Source organism: Panthera uncia, chromosome B4, assembly GCF_023721935.1.
Source record: "Panthera uncia isolate 11264 chromosome B4, Puncia_PCG_1.0, whole genome shotgun sequence".
Taxonomy (NCBI): domain Eukaryota; kingdom Metazoa; phylum Chordata; class Mammalia; order Carnivora; family Felidae; genus Panthera; species Panthera uncia.
In genome coordinates this window covers 98945532-98963525 of record NC_064809.1, presented here as the reverse complement: position 1 = coordinate 98963525, position 17994 = coordinate 98945532, and the positions used below count along the sequence as shown (strand labels likewise).

Genomic DNA, 17994 nt, shown 5'->3' with positions numbered 1-17994 from the left:
TTGTAACACATTCAATGACAATTTAGTGACAGGATCATGAGCAGGTAGATTAAATGACATGTTAACATTATTCCCCAGTAGATTCTATTTATTTCCTCCTATGGTAGTTTTTGCTTCCCTGTGCAACTGACTAGACTCTCTCACTGTGATTTCATATGTAGGAGAGACATGTGTGGAAATCAGATAGATCTGCTCTGCCTAAGTTAAAGTGACCACTTCTAATGGACAGAGGAGAGGTAAAACACCATTTGATATTTACTTTGTATTCAGATTATTTTTATGAAAAACAAAGGCAGATTTATTCTATTTGCATATAAGACAAGAAAAATAATATGTAATAAATATCTGCTTGAAACGTCATGGTTTTTGGCACCATTTATTTAAATACTTAATGAAATTATGCCATCTTTTGGAAATTATAAGTTAGGTATTTCAAAGGCTATACATTGTATCAGTCAATGTATTTTAAAGAATCTCAATCGGTCATAGAAAGAGATAAAAGGATGTGTCTGGAGAAAATGAGAAATGGCCTCTCTAAAAATAGAAGAGGGTGTCAACAGCTAAACGGGACAAGTCTAGGGATTTCTGTTATAATCTCTGGCATGTGGATAACCAAAGAATAAAATTAATTTGAATTTGCAGAATAATAGCTCTCTTCCAGTAGAACCCCCAATGATCAAAATTAAATACACAGGATATGCATGATGGGAATGATATAACACAAATGCAAACACATCGACTTGAAAATCAATCACTCAAAATCAAAGCTAAAATGTTTTCTTCTGTGGGTACTCCATTATTTAGCACTGCTGTAGAAAGCCACCAAAGACATTATATGACTTTATTTATAGGGAATGTCCACAAAAGGTAATTACTCAGTTATGTAGAGGCTAGTTCTAGTGTACGTTTTGACTACAGAAGTTTTTTGAATAGTGTGGATAGGCAAACAAAAAGGAATCGTATTGAACAAATATGAAAAACCTGTAAATATGAACTACGGTTGTGCTAAAGCATTAATATGGTCACAAGCCATTTTAAAGATGACCTTTGTCTTGTGTGCAAATTTATTAAAGCTTAACATTGCAGAGGAAATTGAAAAGAGGCATTGTTTGCCAACATTATCAATTGTATAACATGTATATGTTTCTAGCACACAGAGAATTTAATGGAAAAAAAAAACCTCAGAAAAAATGCATTTAAATTTACCAATATAAGTTAAAACTTGAAGTAGAAACATCTGTTTGAATCTGGATATTAATGGTTTTATAATGTAGACACTTCTCACATATCCCGAAAGGTCACAAATTCACTGCTTGCAGGGCCAGCAGGCAGTGGGAACGAGGGAAGTAAGGCTCTCAGCCAGCAGTCTGAGGAGGTCACATACTGTCTATTTAAAGGCAATAGATGCTGTGCAGAATTGTGCAGGCAAGTTTGCTCCATGTGATATGTAAAAACAAGCCAGAAATTTCTAAAGGTGGTTACTACTTTCAATTATTTTTTTAATGTTTATTTACTTTTGAGAGAGAGAGAGAGCACAAGCAGGGGAGGGGCACAGAGGATCCAAAGCGGGCTCTGTGCTGTCAGCAGAGAGCCCGATGTGGGGCTTGAACTCACAAACTGTGAGATAACGACCTGAGCCAAAGTCTGATGCTCAACCAACTGAGCCACCCAGGCACCTCAAAATTATTTTTACAGTTTGGTTATTTTATAAAAAAAGAAAGCAAACTAAACAAAATAACTGTAAACTGGTTGTGGCTCCAGGGCCATCAATGATCTGGGGCAGCTAGAGAGAAAATTACTGAAGAGCTTTTGGTTATTATTTATTATTTTACGATATTTTAATGAAGAGGAATTTAAATTAAAAAATGACTGATTCAATAACATTGAGATGTGAATATATCAATAAAATATATGAAATTGTAGATAAACAGGTAAGGCATGAACTTATACACATCTCTATCATATCATTCTAGTTACTTTGTTTTAAATATTTATACTCTAGCATACTTTCTCTCAGATGGCTCTTTGGTTTCCTTAGTATTCCCAACATACTGCTCCCTGCTTAATTAGAATTAAGCCAGAATCTCTGATAGGATCTAATTTTCTCTTCAATAGATCATAAACTTTCTTGAATGAACTTTAAAGGATTAGAATAAATTGCTACTGCCTGCAGTTTTGTTTCCAAGAAAGGAAAAGTACAACCTGTCATATCAAAAATTATTTTGATCCAGTAATTTACTAGGAGGAACTAATTAATATTTATATCACATATTATATATGAAAGTATTTTATTGTTCAAATTTAATATTCATCAGTACATTTCACTGAAAATCCAGGGCAAAATATGCATTTACCTAAAATTAGTCTTTTTGGGGCACCTGGGTGGCTCAGTCGGTTAAACGTTGGACTTCGGTTCAGGTCATGATCTCATGGTTTGTGGATGCAAGCCCCGCGTCGGGCTCTGTGCTCACAGCTCAGAGCCTGGAGCCTGCTCCGGATTTGGGTCTCCCTCTCTCTCTGCCCCTCCCCTGCTTGTGCTCTGCCTCTCTCTCTCTCAAAAATAAATAAACATTAAAAACATTTAAAAAATAAAATTAGTCTATTTAAGATTTATTTTAGAAAAATTATTTATATTTTTAATACTGGGATACTTCCATTGGTAAAACTGGTCTATTTCAAAAACTGAACAACAATAATAACAAAAGATTTGCTTAAGGAAAATAAGTAACTGCATATTTGCTGGTGTATTTCTAAGTGAAAATGTATATTGGCTACTGCTAAAATATAAATCAAAGTAAAATACTAACATTGCATTTATATCTATAAACCTCAATGTTATCATCTGGTTTGATTTGACGGTTACTTGGTTATAAATACTTACTTGACTATTTTTGATATCTGAATGCCAAAGAAATAGGTTGATGGCTCAAGGGTCAACTTGTTGCAGCCATATTTATGATTTAAAAAAATCAGTGTTTTGGAAGGTGATTCGGGTTAATAAAAAATCACCTATTTGCAGTGTGCTTAGTTTGGTTATAAAAGTGTTATTTGGGTTTCTCACATATGAGTACACAATCAAAGATACAAACTATAGACTGTTAACAGATTTTCAATATACAGTAAAACCTTGGATTGTGAATAACTTGTTTTGCAAGTGTTCTGCAAGAGGAGCAAACCTTTCTAATACATTTTAACTTGATAAATAAGTGATGTCTTGCAACACGAGTAGTACGTGATGCCAAACGTCACATGATCAAAACTCAGCCAATGGTTCTTGAAATTCGATTTGATATCTGAGTGCTTTTGATTACAAGCATGTTTCCAGAATGAATTATACTCGCAAACCAAGGCTTTGCTGTAATTTGATTTACTCGTTAAAAGTTTTGAAAATGACATATGAGGATACCCATTCACCTGAAAGGGCAGAAACTCAAATCTAAGATGCTGTAGAAAGCCTAACTTCTGAGGTAGAAAATGAAATGAAACAGTACTTACAACCACTGTTTTTGTGTATGCAGCTGGTCTTTATGCCTGCTATCTATCATGACAAAACTAGAAGGTATATAGATGCAAACACCTACAGTTTAATCTCTATTACCCAGTTCTTTGTCTTGTGTCTCTTGGCCCAGTTATTTATTTATGAAGAAAAATGTTATTTTGTAATTAGCAGCCCACCATAGGAACTATCAAGCATAAATATTTCAGTTCTAAAATTCTTGGATCAGGGGGATGTCTTATGGGCATTGCTGTCCATGTACCATGAGGGGGCAGGGATGTACAGTGGGATGGAAGCAACGCTCAGCATTTTACAAAGGCAAGAGAAACAGAAGAGCAACGGGAAATCCCGGATTAAGGGACAACCAGTGCCATGCGGTAAGAGCTTTAGTTGACCTTTAAAAAAATGATTCTGGGAATAAGGCTGGAAGTCTGGAAAAGAGGTGATATGTCAGAATGACTAACAGACTGAACAAAATTTAGGAAATGATCTGAGGCATTTTCATCGGCTAGTGGTGCTTTCCCCAATAACATAATTAAGACATATGGCCAAGACCATTTCTGAAAAGTTGTAGGTGTGTCAAGAAACAAATAACATTAAGTTAATCTGGGAGAAAGTGGCCATTTCAGGGCATTTTCCTGGGGGAAAGAGTCAGTACCAAAGTATCTGAGAAAGGATTTTTGGGGTGAGAGAATCTAAAGGCATTTTGGTCAGCAGTGACACTTTCTGGTAAGTATATTAGGTAAGGAATGACTTCTTATGTTCTTTTTAAGTTAAAAAAAAATCTCATTAAACCAATGGGAAACACCTTGTAATGTGATTTATTCTCAAGGGGCCTATTTTTTTTTTTTAATTTTTTAACATTTATTTATTATGGAAAGACAGAGAGACACAGAGCATGATGAGCAGGGGAGGGGTAGAGAGAAGGGGAGACATAGAATCTGAAGCAGGCTCCAGGCTCTGAGCTGTCATCACAGAGCCCGACACGGGGCTCGAACGCACAAACTGCGAGATCATGACCTGAGCCGAAGTCGGTCGCTTAACCAACTGAGCCACCCAGGCACCTCAAGGGGTCTATTAAAAATATCACTGCTGCTATTAATTTTCTTTAAGCATTCATACCTGACAATTGACTTTTTTTTTTCCAATTCAGCTAGGATTCTCCAGTGATCTTTTTGCTATTTTCCCAGAGAAGTGATAATAAAACAAACTTAACATATTGCTCAGAGCATGATCGTCAAATCCATTTACATTCGGTCTTTAAAAATACTCAAATTATCATAAGGAGCTCTGTTATCTTGGAGCTCAGGCCAAATCGCTAACATGTCTGGAGAAGACATCATTTAATACACAAACACAGGCTTTGAATTTTATTCAAATCGCCTATCTGGTATATATGTACGCATTCATATTAAGAAACTTAATTATGCAACTATCCTATCCGTGAAGGCATTTTTTCCCCCTTCTACATACTTGGCAATATGCGCAAACAAAAGGCCCGTTAATCTCACATCCCTTGAATCGTCTGTTCCCTTGCGGAGTGGCTCTCCCATGGACCTCAAGGGAATTTAGTGGGGCAGGAGGGTAGGCGCAGCGTAGGGAGGAGGCGGCGAAGACTTCGTCGATGCCTCTAGGAAAGCTCACCTTTCTGAGAGAGTAGATCTCACACTACCCGTTCTCATGAGCAGGCTTTGCACCTCGTGAGCGCCTGTGGTCAGTCCGGACAGGGAGCCATGATGGCTGAGGGGGAGGTCAATAGACTCAGAGCTCGTATGGAGGCTAGTCATGGACTGGTAACTCGGAGTGTCCTTGCTGCCGGCAGAGGAACTGCTCAGATTGGCAGCCCACACGAGACCACCCGAGGTGAAAGAGTGAACCGACGCCGGGCTGGAAGCCAACGAGTGACTTAAGCTTATAACGTCTGTAGTTAAGTCTGAGGGTTTATTGAAGAGAGGGCTGCTGCTGCCACTCAGCCCACCAGCACTGCCCATGCTGCCCGTACCAGACGACGGTGACTCCAGACTGCCTTGCCGCGCTAAAGTGGTACTAGGACTGGGCATTACTGAGGAGGATTTCACACCCTCAGTATTAGGTGCAGGGGCAGATTTGCCACCTGCCTTGGCACCAAACAACCTAAAAGAAAAACAAATAACAACTTCAGTTGTTCCAAGAAACCGACATCCACACTCAATATTTAGGGTTACAGTACACAGAGCCAAGCGTGCTTCGGTGTGCCCAGCCACCAAGCACTTCCCGTCTCCGTGTCAACGAACGTTACGAGCTTGCACTTCTTAATGTCGTGCCAAAAAATGTCTCCTATCACCATAAGGGTCAGTCGGTACTGGGCCGCCGCCCACACGGTGGGGGGAAGCGGGCAGAACAAAAGGAGATCAAACATGAAAGTCCCTGGTTTTCACAGTTTAAGTGATCATGAGAGTTTTTGAAGAAAGAGAGCTTGAGCACATATGCTGGTACCTATTTACAGAGCCATTATAATGAAACAACTTCTACGCATTCGGTACGTAACACTTAAAATCTTCTCTCTCTTTTCTCTCTCTCTCTCTCTCTCTCTTTTTTTTTTCTCTCTCATTGTAACAGTCTGTTCAAAATCTAAAAGGAATGCTTAAGGCAAGGTTCGGGAGGTTATGTTATGTGGCTGGTGGCCTGAGTGGCTGTCAGAGAGCAGTTGGTTAGAAACAAGATTGGACACTGTTGGCAACATGTTGGTTTGTGTGCGTTTTCCTCAAGAGAGACCAAAGGGTTTTATGTCAGTTGCCAGTGCTATTCAAATACATATTTATAATAGTGATTTGAAACAGAGTTGGTGCTAACTTGGATGTTGGAGTTCAGTTCAGAAAACATTTTAGTTTTGTAAATGAAGCAGATGATATCATTGAATTTATGTAAATATGGAAATAAAGTGATATGGAGTAATGGCATAATGATTACTAACTAATTAAGTTGCAATGAAATCCATATTTCCTACAGTGAAGTATTTTATGACGAATATGAGAAATTGTTTCATAGGTAATGGGCCACTGGAGGGCACTATTGGCTTTTATTTAAGCAAGAGAAATAATAACTCCCACGATAAGTCATTATTCTTTCGGATGAGATTCAACATTTCAAAAAGCCAGTTTTTCAGAATTAATATTGCTACTGAGGAATATAACCTCCAGGTTTTCAAACAATCATGTAACTGAGATTGCTTGAAATGTAAAAGTAAATGTTTCAAGACCCTTTATTTCCCAGTTTGGTCATCATAATAAAAACAAACATTAAACATACTTAACACATAATGAACTATAAATCATACTCTATCATATCATAGATGAGGAAACAGACCCAGAGAGGTTCAACCATTTGTCGCAAGTCTTTAACCACATGTATTTCCCTGCCACTTAAAACACAGTAGTATTTAAAAACAATGATATCTCACAGCAGAATTCCACATATTTAATATCGAAGACAGTCCTCGTATAGAAACTAAGTTATGCTGCTTATCAGTCATATAAAGGAAAGCGATGAAGCTAGAAAATCTAGCTCATTCCTTAGTTGTACCCTGTGTGAAATATCCAAATGTTTTCAAATTCCGTCCATGATATCGTGCCTTGATTTTCATTAATCTGTCAAGATCGGGTACTACATCAATCTGTCCAATGTAATCTTTTACAAGAAAAACAATTTCGTCTACGTTCATGATCATTTGACTCATTAAGAGCCAGCAAGATAATAAACACTGGAAACAAATACCAACAGTCATAAAGGCCCATTTTGCTTTATTTGTAATTGTGGAAAGGAGAGATGGAAATCTATGGAAATTTTATAAGCGATCACTTTATTTTATCACTACCCCTAGGTATTGCCATCTGCTCTTAAGTTTCTTATAAATGCTGTTTTTATGTTGCTAATATTAGATGAGAATGGAACTGGGAAGCTTGAGCATTTCTCAAAATGAACTCCATTTTTTATTTTTATTTTTTGCTGGTTATTTACACGACCAGCTTTTTAAAACTCACTGTACTCAGAAACTGAATAAAAGATTCTAAGATTATACATACCTTACAATATATATGTAGGGTATATTTACTCAGGATATAGGATTGTGGACACACATATTTTATAGACACACGGTTTACATGTCTCCTACGGCAGAGCATACCCTATTTTCCCAGCATCATCTTACACACTCTTACCTTCGGAAGGTAGGTGAGGCAATGTCAGGATACTTGGATCCCGGCTGCCTGAGCCCTTGTGTCCCGCAGGCGCTGGCAGAGGTGGGGCTGGATTTGGGGGACCCTGACAGAGAAACGCTCTCTGAATCTGAGACGGCCACTTTTTCCTTTTCCTTGTCTGTTTGGTTGACAGTGACGGGACTCGAGCGCCCTGACCCAATCTTAGTAGGTTCTCTGAGCTTCGAGGTGGTGGCGCCAGCCGACTTGCTGCTGACATTGGAATCAATACTGCTGGTGCTGGACCTGTGGCCACCTCGGCCGGGGATGCCGCTCGCGCTGGACTTGGAAGGGCGGGGCAGGCTGCGGTACTGCAGGGACGACTTGGAGCTCACGTGCAGCACGCCGTCGTCCTGATTCTGTGAGCCGTCCAGACTGGTTTTCCTCCCGGCGCTGGACTTCCCACCAATGGCAGCCGACTTGGGAATTTTACCCAGTGTTGCCGATCCGCTTGTAATTGTGGCTCCACTGCTCGTGATCATAGTAGATGAGCCTACCCCGCTTGACTTCTTAAACCCAAAAGAGCCGGGAGCAGTAGATCTTCCAATGCCCGAAGGGGGCTTTTTCCCCTCGTCTCCACTGCTTTTTCCTGCATCTGAAGGAGACCTCTGTAGAGATGATCCTTTTAGAGGACTTTTGCCTTTCTCGGAAGCTTTGGCATCATCGGTTTTCCCTAATTAACGAGAAATACACAAATATGCATGCCGGCACGCTTCGATTTCATAATACTCTTTCTCTAAACCATGTGTAAAAAATGTGAACACATCTTTATGTTACTTCAGTTCCGAAATATGGATTAATATATTGAGAGGGTTGAGTACAAAGCTATAAAATTATGGCTCTTAGAGGAAATGTGATGAGTGATGGAGATAAAATGGAAACACATATTTTTGCAATTTATTATTGTCTTTTATCTCACAATTATCTTCTTTTATCAGGATAGCACTTAATCTTATCAAGTGAAGTGCCAGAAAAAGAATTCACTTGAATATATATAAGATTATTATATTTAGAGTACCCTGGTACATCACCAATTCAGGTGGCATTATTTAAAATTGGGCACCGTTTCCTTTTTTTCTTTCTTCTAACTTTATTTATTTATTTTCAGAGAGGCAGAGAGAGAAAGAGAACATGAACAGGGGAGGGGCAGAGAAAGGGAGAGAGAGAATCCCAACCAGACTCTGTGCTCCTAGCACAGAGCCTGACGTGGGGCTTGAACCCACAAACTATGAGATCATGACCTGAGCAGAAATCAAGAGTCGGACACTTAACCAACTAAGTGCCCATAAAATTAGGCACCATTTTAAAAACAGGGAGACAATCTTAAAAAAAAAAGAAAGAAAAGATGGTAAAATTTGGCAGAATTCTTTCACTCTCTTCTTTCATAAAGTGTAATTCACAAATGATGTTTCAAATCTCCAGAATTCCAACCCATTAGATTAGTGTGATTATTCTTGCCTCTCAGTGGTGGTAGTAAAAATTAGAGGTATGCTTACCATAAATATTCCCAACTTTCATAAGGAAGTCAGAAAGAAAGCAATCTTGTTTTTATTAGGCAGACTTCTTTTATTTGCACACGAACAGAAATGACAGTGGCAGAATAGACACTCAATAGCCCCAAATTATGATGGTGCTCTCTAGAGAATGCCAAATTGTTGTATTCATGTGGACTTCTATGGTAAAGTATGTGAAATTTACATAGGAAAAAAATAACTATACAGAGAAGAATAGGATTTAATTAAAAAATAAAGCTATCATTAAAGAGAACCAAGACTGAATGGAAGCTATAAATTAAAACCTTTTTGCATAACAGCTGTGAAATGACAAGCCTACCAGGGGTCTTGAGTGCACTTGTTCCAGCTTTCTGCCTAGATGACGCTCCCCCTTGGGCAGACATGCCTCTTCTCCAGGAACCTGTCTGGGAGATGGACAGGGAGGCTTTCTGCCCTGTCTTCTCGGGGTCTTCAGGAAGTCCTGAGGAAATAGCCTTCCACTTGCCGCCACTATCCCCATGGCTGTCGAGGTCCTCTTCTGTTTTCTTCAGCTCTTCGGTAGCATCCCATGTCTCATCTGTTGTAGAACGTTTCTCTGAGTCTGTCTTCAGCTATGAGGAAAATATTACAAAGAAACTTTGTGCAGAAAAATCTATGAAGTGTGAATAGGCATTGCAATGTACTTTCAGATAACTGGTTAAAAAAAAAAAAGCAGCACTGATTTATATTTCAAAAGAATCCCAGAGACTCCTATTTTTATCTCTGCCTTCTTAATTTAAGTTTCATTAATTTTAGTCACATAATTCTCACTTGCACATATTAGAGAATGTCAGAATAAATATGTGCCGAAAACCCCAATTACATACTCCAGAGAGGAAGAAATTTTCTATGTCAAATCTAACAAGGAAAAGTAAGACAAGATAAAACTTAATTATCTAATATCCATTCTTGATTTACAATTCTCAAGAGATGTAGTAATTTATTTCAGAGATCAATACAAAATTAATGAAGAACTATTTAAAGTTAGACTATTAAAATATTTTTTGAGTTAAAAAATATCAATATTATAAAAACAGATATGGTAAAAACAAGTCTTTCTGGGTTGGCTTATAATCAATAGAAAAAAATACATATACACAAGCTGCTTCAGTTTATGCAATTATTTCAGATTAAGGGGTCATGCTATATATATATACATATATTTAATTTTATTTTAGAGACAGAGAGAAAGAGAATGTGAATGGGGGAGGGGTGCAGAGAGAGAGAGAGAGAGAGAGAGAGAGAGAATCTAAAGCAGACTCCATGCTCAGCATGCAGCCTGATGTGGGACTCGATCTCACCACCATGAGATCATGACCTAAGCCAAAATCAAGAGTTAGAGGCTTAACCAACTGAGCCACACAGGTACCCCTGTGCTACATTTTAATCCAATATAAATAGTTGGCGGGGGGGGGGTGGTTGGGGAGAAACCAGCAGAAGCACTGGAAAAAGAAAGAAGGCAATTCTCACCTGCGTGTTCTTCCTGGAAGGGACAGTGATGTTAGAGTAAGAGCTGACTGAGGATGTCGTATTCAAGTCATCTGTGCTGATATTATCGAGGGTGTCACTGAGACCACTGCTCACAGAGCTGCTGTCATCCCAGCTAAAGGCAAGACACACAGCAGCAATGAACTAAACACAGGATGCATAAGGAAGTCACCTATATTTCCATCTAACACTTATCATGTCTTGGAAGGATGATCCTCATTTTTTAAATCTCATGATGAAAAGTTATTGACTTTCCATTTTTCGAGAATCATATTAAATAAGAATTGAACCTCATCTGATATATGCAAAGAATCAGCACAGATCTGGCCTCCAAGGGAATGTCTCTAGAATGAATGAAAACACCACAAATACAGCATGGTATTAGGAAAGAATAAAATTAACAATGACTTTTTTTTCCCCTTGGAAAAAGCAACATTGCATACAAGAATTTGTTCTTTGTTCTGAAAATTAAAAAAAAAAAAAAAAGAACTGTGCTTTAGTTAGGAATCAAAGTAATTCTTCATTCTTCCTCCTACCTTAGTAACTACTTCTAATGACTCACCAACTTTTGAACATTGAGTTTCACTTCTAGCATATCATTACTCCTGCCATACCTCACAATTTCTGGCCTAGACAATAGACAATACCCTCTTATCTGGCCTTCCTGCCTTTGGTCTTTCTCAATACAACTTCATTGCTAAATTTGGGTCAATGATCAAAAATGATCAAAAATTCACATCTGGCCATGTCACCCCTCCTCTTCACAGACTTCTTTTTACCAAAGCCATAGATTCCAAAATAAAATGCACCTGCCACACAGGATGGACAAAGCAATCCATTGGGGTGTAAGAAAAATATCTGCAATTCTGAATACATTTGTTTTTAATCTAAAGAAGAAAACAATCACATAAGCTATATTAATATTCATGTGCAGGCTAACATGTGCAACCTCATTTAGTCAATGTGCCAGATGATGCAGAAGTAATGTAGGATAAGCAGGGTAACTTGAATGAGAAGAGCAGCTCCACAGTTCCAAGGAGTGGGACATGGTTCACTTCTTTACTGTCTGTTTCTCAGTCTATTGTGATGTATTGCTGCTTACCTGTGCTCTGTTAAACAAAGTCGTCCACATGGGATACATATGTTAGAGGCAGACAAAAGTTAAGTCTCATTAAATGACAAGTCGCTTTAAAAACCTTCTACAAGTAATCCATATATTAAGAGAATATCCTTTTTAAAGTTTTATTTATTTACTTATTTAGAGGTCAAGCCGGGGAGGGGCAAATAGAGAAGAAGAGAGAATTCCACGCAGGCTCTGGGCTCAGTGCAGAGCCTAACACAGGGTTCCAGCTCACGAACCACAAACCTGAGCTGAAATCAAAAGTTGGACACTTAACCGACTGAGCCATCCAGGTGCCCCAAGAGAATATCCTTAATGAAAGCATAAGCAAACCACAGAGGAACTGATACTTTTCCTACTTTGGTATACACACTGTTAATGATGATCCCACCCCTGCTGTATTTTGTTTGCAATATTAGCTACTGATAGCATAAAGCATCATGATTACCAAAGATATTTATAAGTCAGATTGTTATCAATGACCGTATTTTAATTGAGATATAATTGACATGCAACCTTGTATCACTTTTAGGTATACAAATAATGATTTGATATAGGTATATTTTGCAAAATGATTACCACCATAGGTTTAGGGAATATCCATCACCACACTGTTACAAATTTTTGTCTTGTGATGAGAACTTTTTAAGATTTACTCTCCAGGCAACCTGTATATATGTCTATTTATTTATTTTGAGAAAGAGAGAGAGAGCACAAGCAGGAAGGGGCAGCAAGAAAGGGAGAGAGAGAATTGCAAGCAGGCTCTATGCTGTGAGTGTGGAGACTGACATGGGGCTCCATCTCACAAACCATGAGATCATGACCTGATCCTAAACCAAGAGTTGGATGCTCCACCAACTGAGCCACCCAGGTGTGTCCAGAATCAGTATTTCTATTAATAGCCTCTTCCACTGTCAATCTTAGCATCAGTGACTATAAAGTCAAATGCCACAACTCTTATGGTAATCATAACCATCACTTATATTTTGCAACCATTTAAAATCTCAAATGAACACAATAGCTTGGTGGTTTAGATGATATAAGTGACAGAATCCCAAACAATATAAAAACATTGCAATCTAGAAATAGAAAAGTAGGGGCACCTGGGTGGCTCAGTTGGTTAAGCGTCCGACTTTGGCTCAGGTCATGATCCCATGGCTCGTGCGTTGGAGCCTGGCGTCAGGCTCTGTGAGGACAGCTCAGAGCCTGGAGCCTGCTTCAGATTCTGTGACTCTCTCTCTCTGCCCCTCCCCTGCTCATGCTCTGTCTCTCTCTCTCAAAAATAAATAAACATTAAGAAGCATTAAAAAAAATTCTCTTTTTCCCTTTCTTCGACCCCTCCCCTGCTCACACTGCCTCTCTCTCAAAAAAAAAAAGTATAGTAAAATATATCTAATTAATAAGTTAAATATCATAGATTATAAGAACATAAAGAAAAATTTTCCAAATTTAGCTTAGTGTAATAAAAAGACAAATAGAGTCATAAAATTAAAGTCTTTACGTTAGACACCTAAAACTCATATAACTCTATATGTCAATTATGCCCAATAAAAAAATTAAAGTCTTTCATGTGAGCCTTCTTTAGAGGTTCACAGCTAGTATGTTCACTTGCTATTCTGACTTTACTAGCTCATAGGGTTGTGTGAGAAGCAAATGAATCACTTCCATAAACTATTTTATAATACCTTATACTTTTCCATCTCTTCCAAGATCTCAAATTCTGCAATCACTTTTGACCACAATATTCCATATTTCCAGCAAGCTAAAATCTACTGATTCCTAATTTTTATGTCAACTTTATAGAGAGTTCCTCTTACGCATTTTTACCAGCCTTCTTGTGTTGTTGTTGTTTCTTTTTTTTTTAATTTTAGTGAGCTCTTTACCAAGTGATGCAAGATGCAAAGGTGCTGAAGCAAAAGGAACACTAAAATAATAGTGCAACCATTACTCTTCTAGTTCTTGCCACCCTCATAGTCTTCCATATCTGTCTTGACTTTATATTACTTAAATATATGTTTTCTCCATTCTTTTTTTTTTGAAAAATACAAGAAAGTCAGCTAATTATAATGACTAATATAATATGCATTTTATTATATACAATACGTTTGATTATATAAAATAAATCATTGTTATGATTTCTCAGGGCTACTTAGAAATTCCGTTTTATCCTAAAGTAACTTTCCTGTAGTTTGGAGGAAGATGGCAGCAAAGTAGGAGGACCCTAGGCTCACCTTGATCCCTGAATACAGCTAGATAACTACCAAATCATGCTAACTACCCCAGAAAATGACCTGAAGACCGACAGAGCAAACTCTACAACCAAAGGCAGAGAAGAGGCCTCATCAATGAAGGTAGAAAGTGCAGAGACATGGGAGAAATCAATTGTAGCCACTGTGGTGGGAAGGGAGAGCAGTCACAGAGAAGTGGGAGAGACAGAGTAGCACACAGGTGTGTGCACAGGAAAGACAATTCCCCATAACAATTGGCTTGGAAGGCAAGAGTGGCTGAATTTCAGGAGTTCTTGCAACCAGCAGGGCTGAGAGCCTGGAGTTTTAAAGGTCAGTGGGCTTGCCTCAGGGAGAACCCAGAGGGCACTGCACTGCTCTTATGGAGAGGGGAGGGCACACAGCCTGGGGCCGTATAGCATGGAAACAGCAATCTGAAGAGTGCCTGGGGCACACAGCGTGGAGGTCATTTGCTCTTCTTGGAGTGTGTCCCAGAGAAGCAGCATTCAAGGAGAGACCCCTTCAGGAGCAAAGGGACTAGCTGGCACCATTTCCTTTTCCTGCTCCTCTGCACAAGCACAGAGCCACCTGTGGAAACCAGTGCAGTGTCCACACTTGCTACCTAACTTCCATACACCAAGCCCCTCTCCCCAGTCCAACTCCCCTGCTCGGTGGAACCACCCCTCACAGTTACACTTGTCTCTGTCCCAATGTGGAAGGCCCCTCTCTCAGAAGACTGGCTGAAACACCTTTCCATACTGTGCCTTTCAACCCTGGAGTTTCGCAGAGCCTCAGTTCTGGCAACAGTGGCAATAGGTCTCCAGCAATAAGCAAAGAGAAACTCTGCAGATGACTGGTCTGAAGGATAAAGTGGCAAGGACATAACAGCAGGGTGCACACAGCACACATTCGAGACACTCCCTAAAGCAACAGGCCCTGAGAGACAGAGAACATCATACTGCAGGGCAATAGAGGACCTCTTCTTCATAAAGCCATTATCTTTATTAGCAGGAGACTAGCTGATTTTTCTAACTCACAGAAGTAGGAAGAGACTTAGATAAAATCAGTAGACAGAGGAATCTGTCCCAAATGAAAAAACAGAACAAAGCTGTGGCCAGAGATTTAAGTGAAACAGATATAAGGAACATGCCTGATAGAGAATTTAAAGTAATGTTCATAAAGATACTCGATGGGCTTGAGAAAAAGAGTAAAAGGCATCAGTGAAACCATTAACACAGAAATAAGGAATAACAGCAGAGATAAAGGGCTCAATAAGTGAAATCAGAATTAATGATGGAATGAACAGCAGGCTGGAAGAAGCAAAGGAATGAATCAGTAACCTAGAAGAGAGTGATGGAAAGTAACCAAGCTGAACAAAAGAGAGGAAAAAGAATTATGCAAAATGAGAATAGACTTAGAGAATTCAGTGACTCCAACAAATATAATAACATTTATACTGTAGGAGTCCCGAATGAAGAGAAAGGGGGCAGAAAATTTATCTGTAGAAGTAATAGCTGAAAATTTCCCTAATCTGGGGAAGGAAGCAGATATCCAAATCGAGGAGGCACAGAAAGAACACACAACAAAATCAACAAAAGCAGGTCTACACCAAGACATTGTAATTAAAATGGCAAAATGTAGTGATTAAGAAAACTCCTTAAAAGCAGAAAGAAAAAGGAAGACAGTTACCTGCAAGGAAAATCTCCTAAGGCTACAAGCATATTTTTCAACAGAAACTTTCCAAGCCAGAAGAGACTAGCATGATATATTCAAAGTGCTGAATGGGAAAAATCTGAAGCCAAGAATACTCTACCCAGCAAGGCTGTAATTCAGAATAGAAGGAGAGATAAGTAGTTTCCCAGACAAATAAAAACTAAAGGAGTTCATGATCACGAAACCAGCGTTGCAAGAAATACTAAAGGGGACACTGTCAGTGGAAACGAAAGACCAAAAATGACAGTATGAAAGTAGGAAACACAAAAGCAGTAAAAATGAATATTTCTATAAAAATACAGTCAAGGAACTCACAAAATGAAAAGGATGCAAAATATAATGCCATGTACCTTAAACATGGGTTCAAACTTAAATGGCCATCAACTTAATAAAGGCTGCTATATGCGGGAGATGTTACATATAAACCTACTAGTAACCACAAATCAAAAACCACTAAGAAATATGCAAAGAATAAAGAGAAAGAAATCCAAATACATCACTAAAGAAAACCAGCAAACCATGAAAGAGACCAAGAGAAGAAAGGATCAGAGAAAATCTTCAGAAATAACCACAAACAAGTAATAAAATGGCAATAAGCACGTATCTATCAATAATCATTTTGAATATAATGAACTAAATGCTCCAATCAAAAGATACTGGGTGACAGAATGGATAAAGAAAACAAGGCCCATCTATATGCTGCCGACAAGAGAGTCGTTTTAGAGCTAAAGATACCTGCCTATTTAAAGTGAGGGGATGGAGAAATATTTAACATGCAAATGGATGTCAAAAAAAAAAAAAATAGAACAGCAATACCTCCATTGGACAAACAAGACCTTAAAAAAAGACTGTAACAAGAGACAAAGAAGGGCACAATATAATAGTAAAGGGGACAAGCCAACAAGAAGATATAACAACATAAATCCAATATTTATGCACCCAATATGAAAGCACCTAAATACATAAATCAGTTAATAACAAACATAAAGGAAATAATTGACAATAATACAATAATAGTATTGTATGGGACTTTAACACCCCATTCACATCTATGGACAGTTCATCTAAAAAGAAAATCAACAAGGAAACAATGGCTTTGAATGACACATTGGATGGACCCTATAGATTTAACAGAAATATGTAGAACATTCCACCCTAAAATTGCAGAATCCACATTCTTTTCAAGTGCACATGGAATATTCTCCAGAATAGATCACATATTAGTCCACAAAACAAGTCTCAACAAATTCAAGAAGACTGAAGTCATACAATGCATCTTTTCTGAACATAACTCCATGAAACTATAAATCAATCACAAGAAAAAATCTGGAAAGACAAAAATACATGGAGTTTAAACAACATGCTACTAAGCAATGAATAGGGCAATCGGGAAATAAAAGAAGAAACAAAAAGAACATGGAAACAAATGAAAATGAAAACATAACAGTCTAAAACCTTTGGGATGCTGAAAAAGCAATTCTAAGAGGGAAGTTTATAGCAACACAGGTCTACCTCCTGAGGCAAGAAAAATCTGAAATAAACAACTTAATCTTACACCTAAAGGAGCTAGAAAAAGAACAACAAAAAAAAGCTAAAACCATCAGAAGTAAGGAAATAAGAGAGATTAGAACAGAAATAAATGATATAGAATGTAAAAAACTCAATAGAACGCATCAATGAAACTGGAAGCTGGTTCTTTGAAAAAAGAAATCAATAAAACTGATAAACCTCTAGCAAGATTTATCAAGAAAAAAAGACAAAGGATCTAAATAAATAAAATTACAAATTAGAAAGAAGAAATAACAATCAACACTACAGAAATACAAATAATTATAAGTGAGTATTATGAAAAACTATATGCCAACAAATTGGACAAGCTAGATGAAATGGATAAATTCCTAGGGACCTATAAACTACCAAAACTGAAACAGGAAGAAATAGAAAATTTGAACAGATCAATTGCCAGCAATGAAATTGCACCAGTAATTAAAAAAAAAAAAAATTCTAATAAAAAGAGTCCATGACCAGATGGCTTCATTGGCAAATTCTACTGAACACTTTAAATAAGAGTTAACACCTACTCTTCTCAAACTATTCCAAAAAATAGAAAAGGAAGGAAAACTTTTAAATCCATTCTATGAGATCAGCATTAACCTGATAACAAAACCAGATAAAGACACCACAAAAA

At 38.0% G+C, this 17994-nt stretch overlaps 1 protein-coding gene across 1 annotated transcript in view; it reads right to left on the bottom strand.

Moving 5' to 3' along the window:
* The window catches only part of NAV3 (neuron navigator 3), a 353901-nt gene that overhangs the window by 81703 nt on the left and 254204 nt on the right, over positions 1-17994 (bottom strand). Inside the window, exons 13-16 of the mRNA XM_049627462.1 lie at positions 10731-10863; positions 9562-9832; positions 7693-8401; positions 5141-5629 (exon numbers count right to left, since the gene is read on the bottom strand). Of these exons, the coding sequence (XP_049483419.1) occupies positions 5141-5629; positions 7693-8401; positions 9562-9832; positions 10731-10863 (1602 nt within the window). The remainder of the gene's footprint in view (positions 1-5140; positions 5630-7692; positions 8402-9561; positions 9833-10730; positions 10864-17994) is intronic.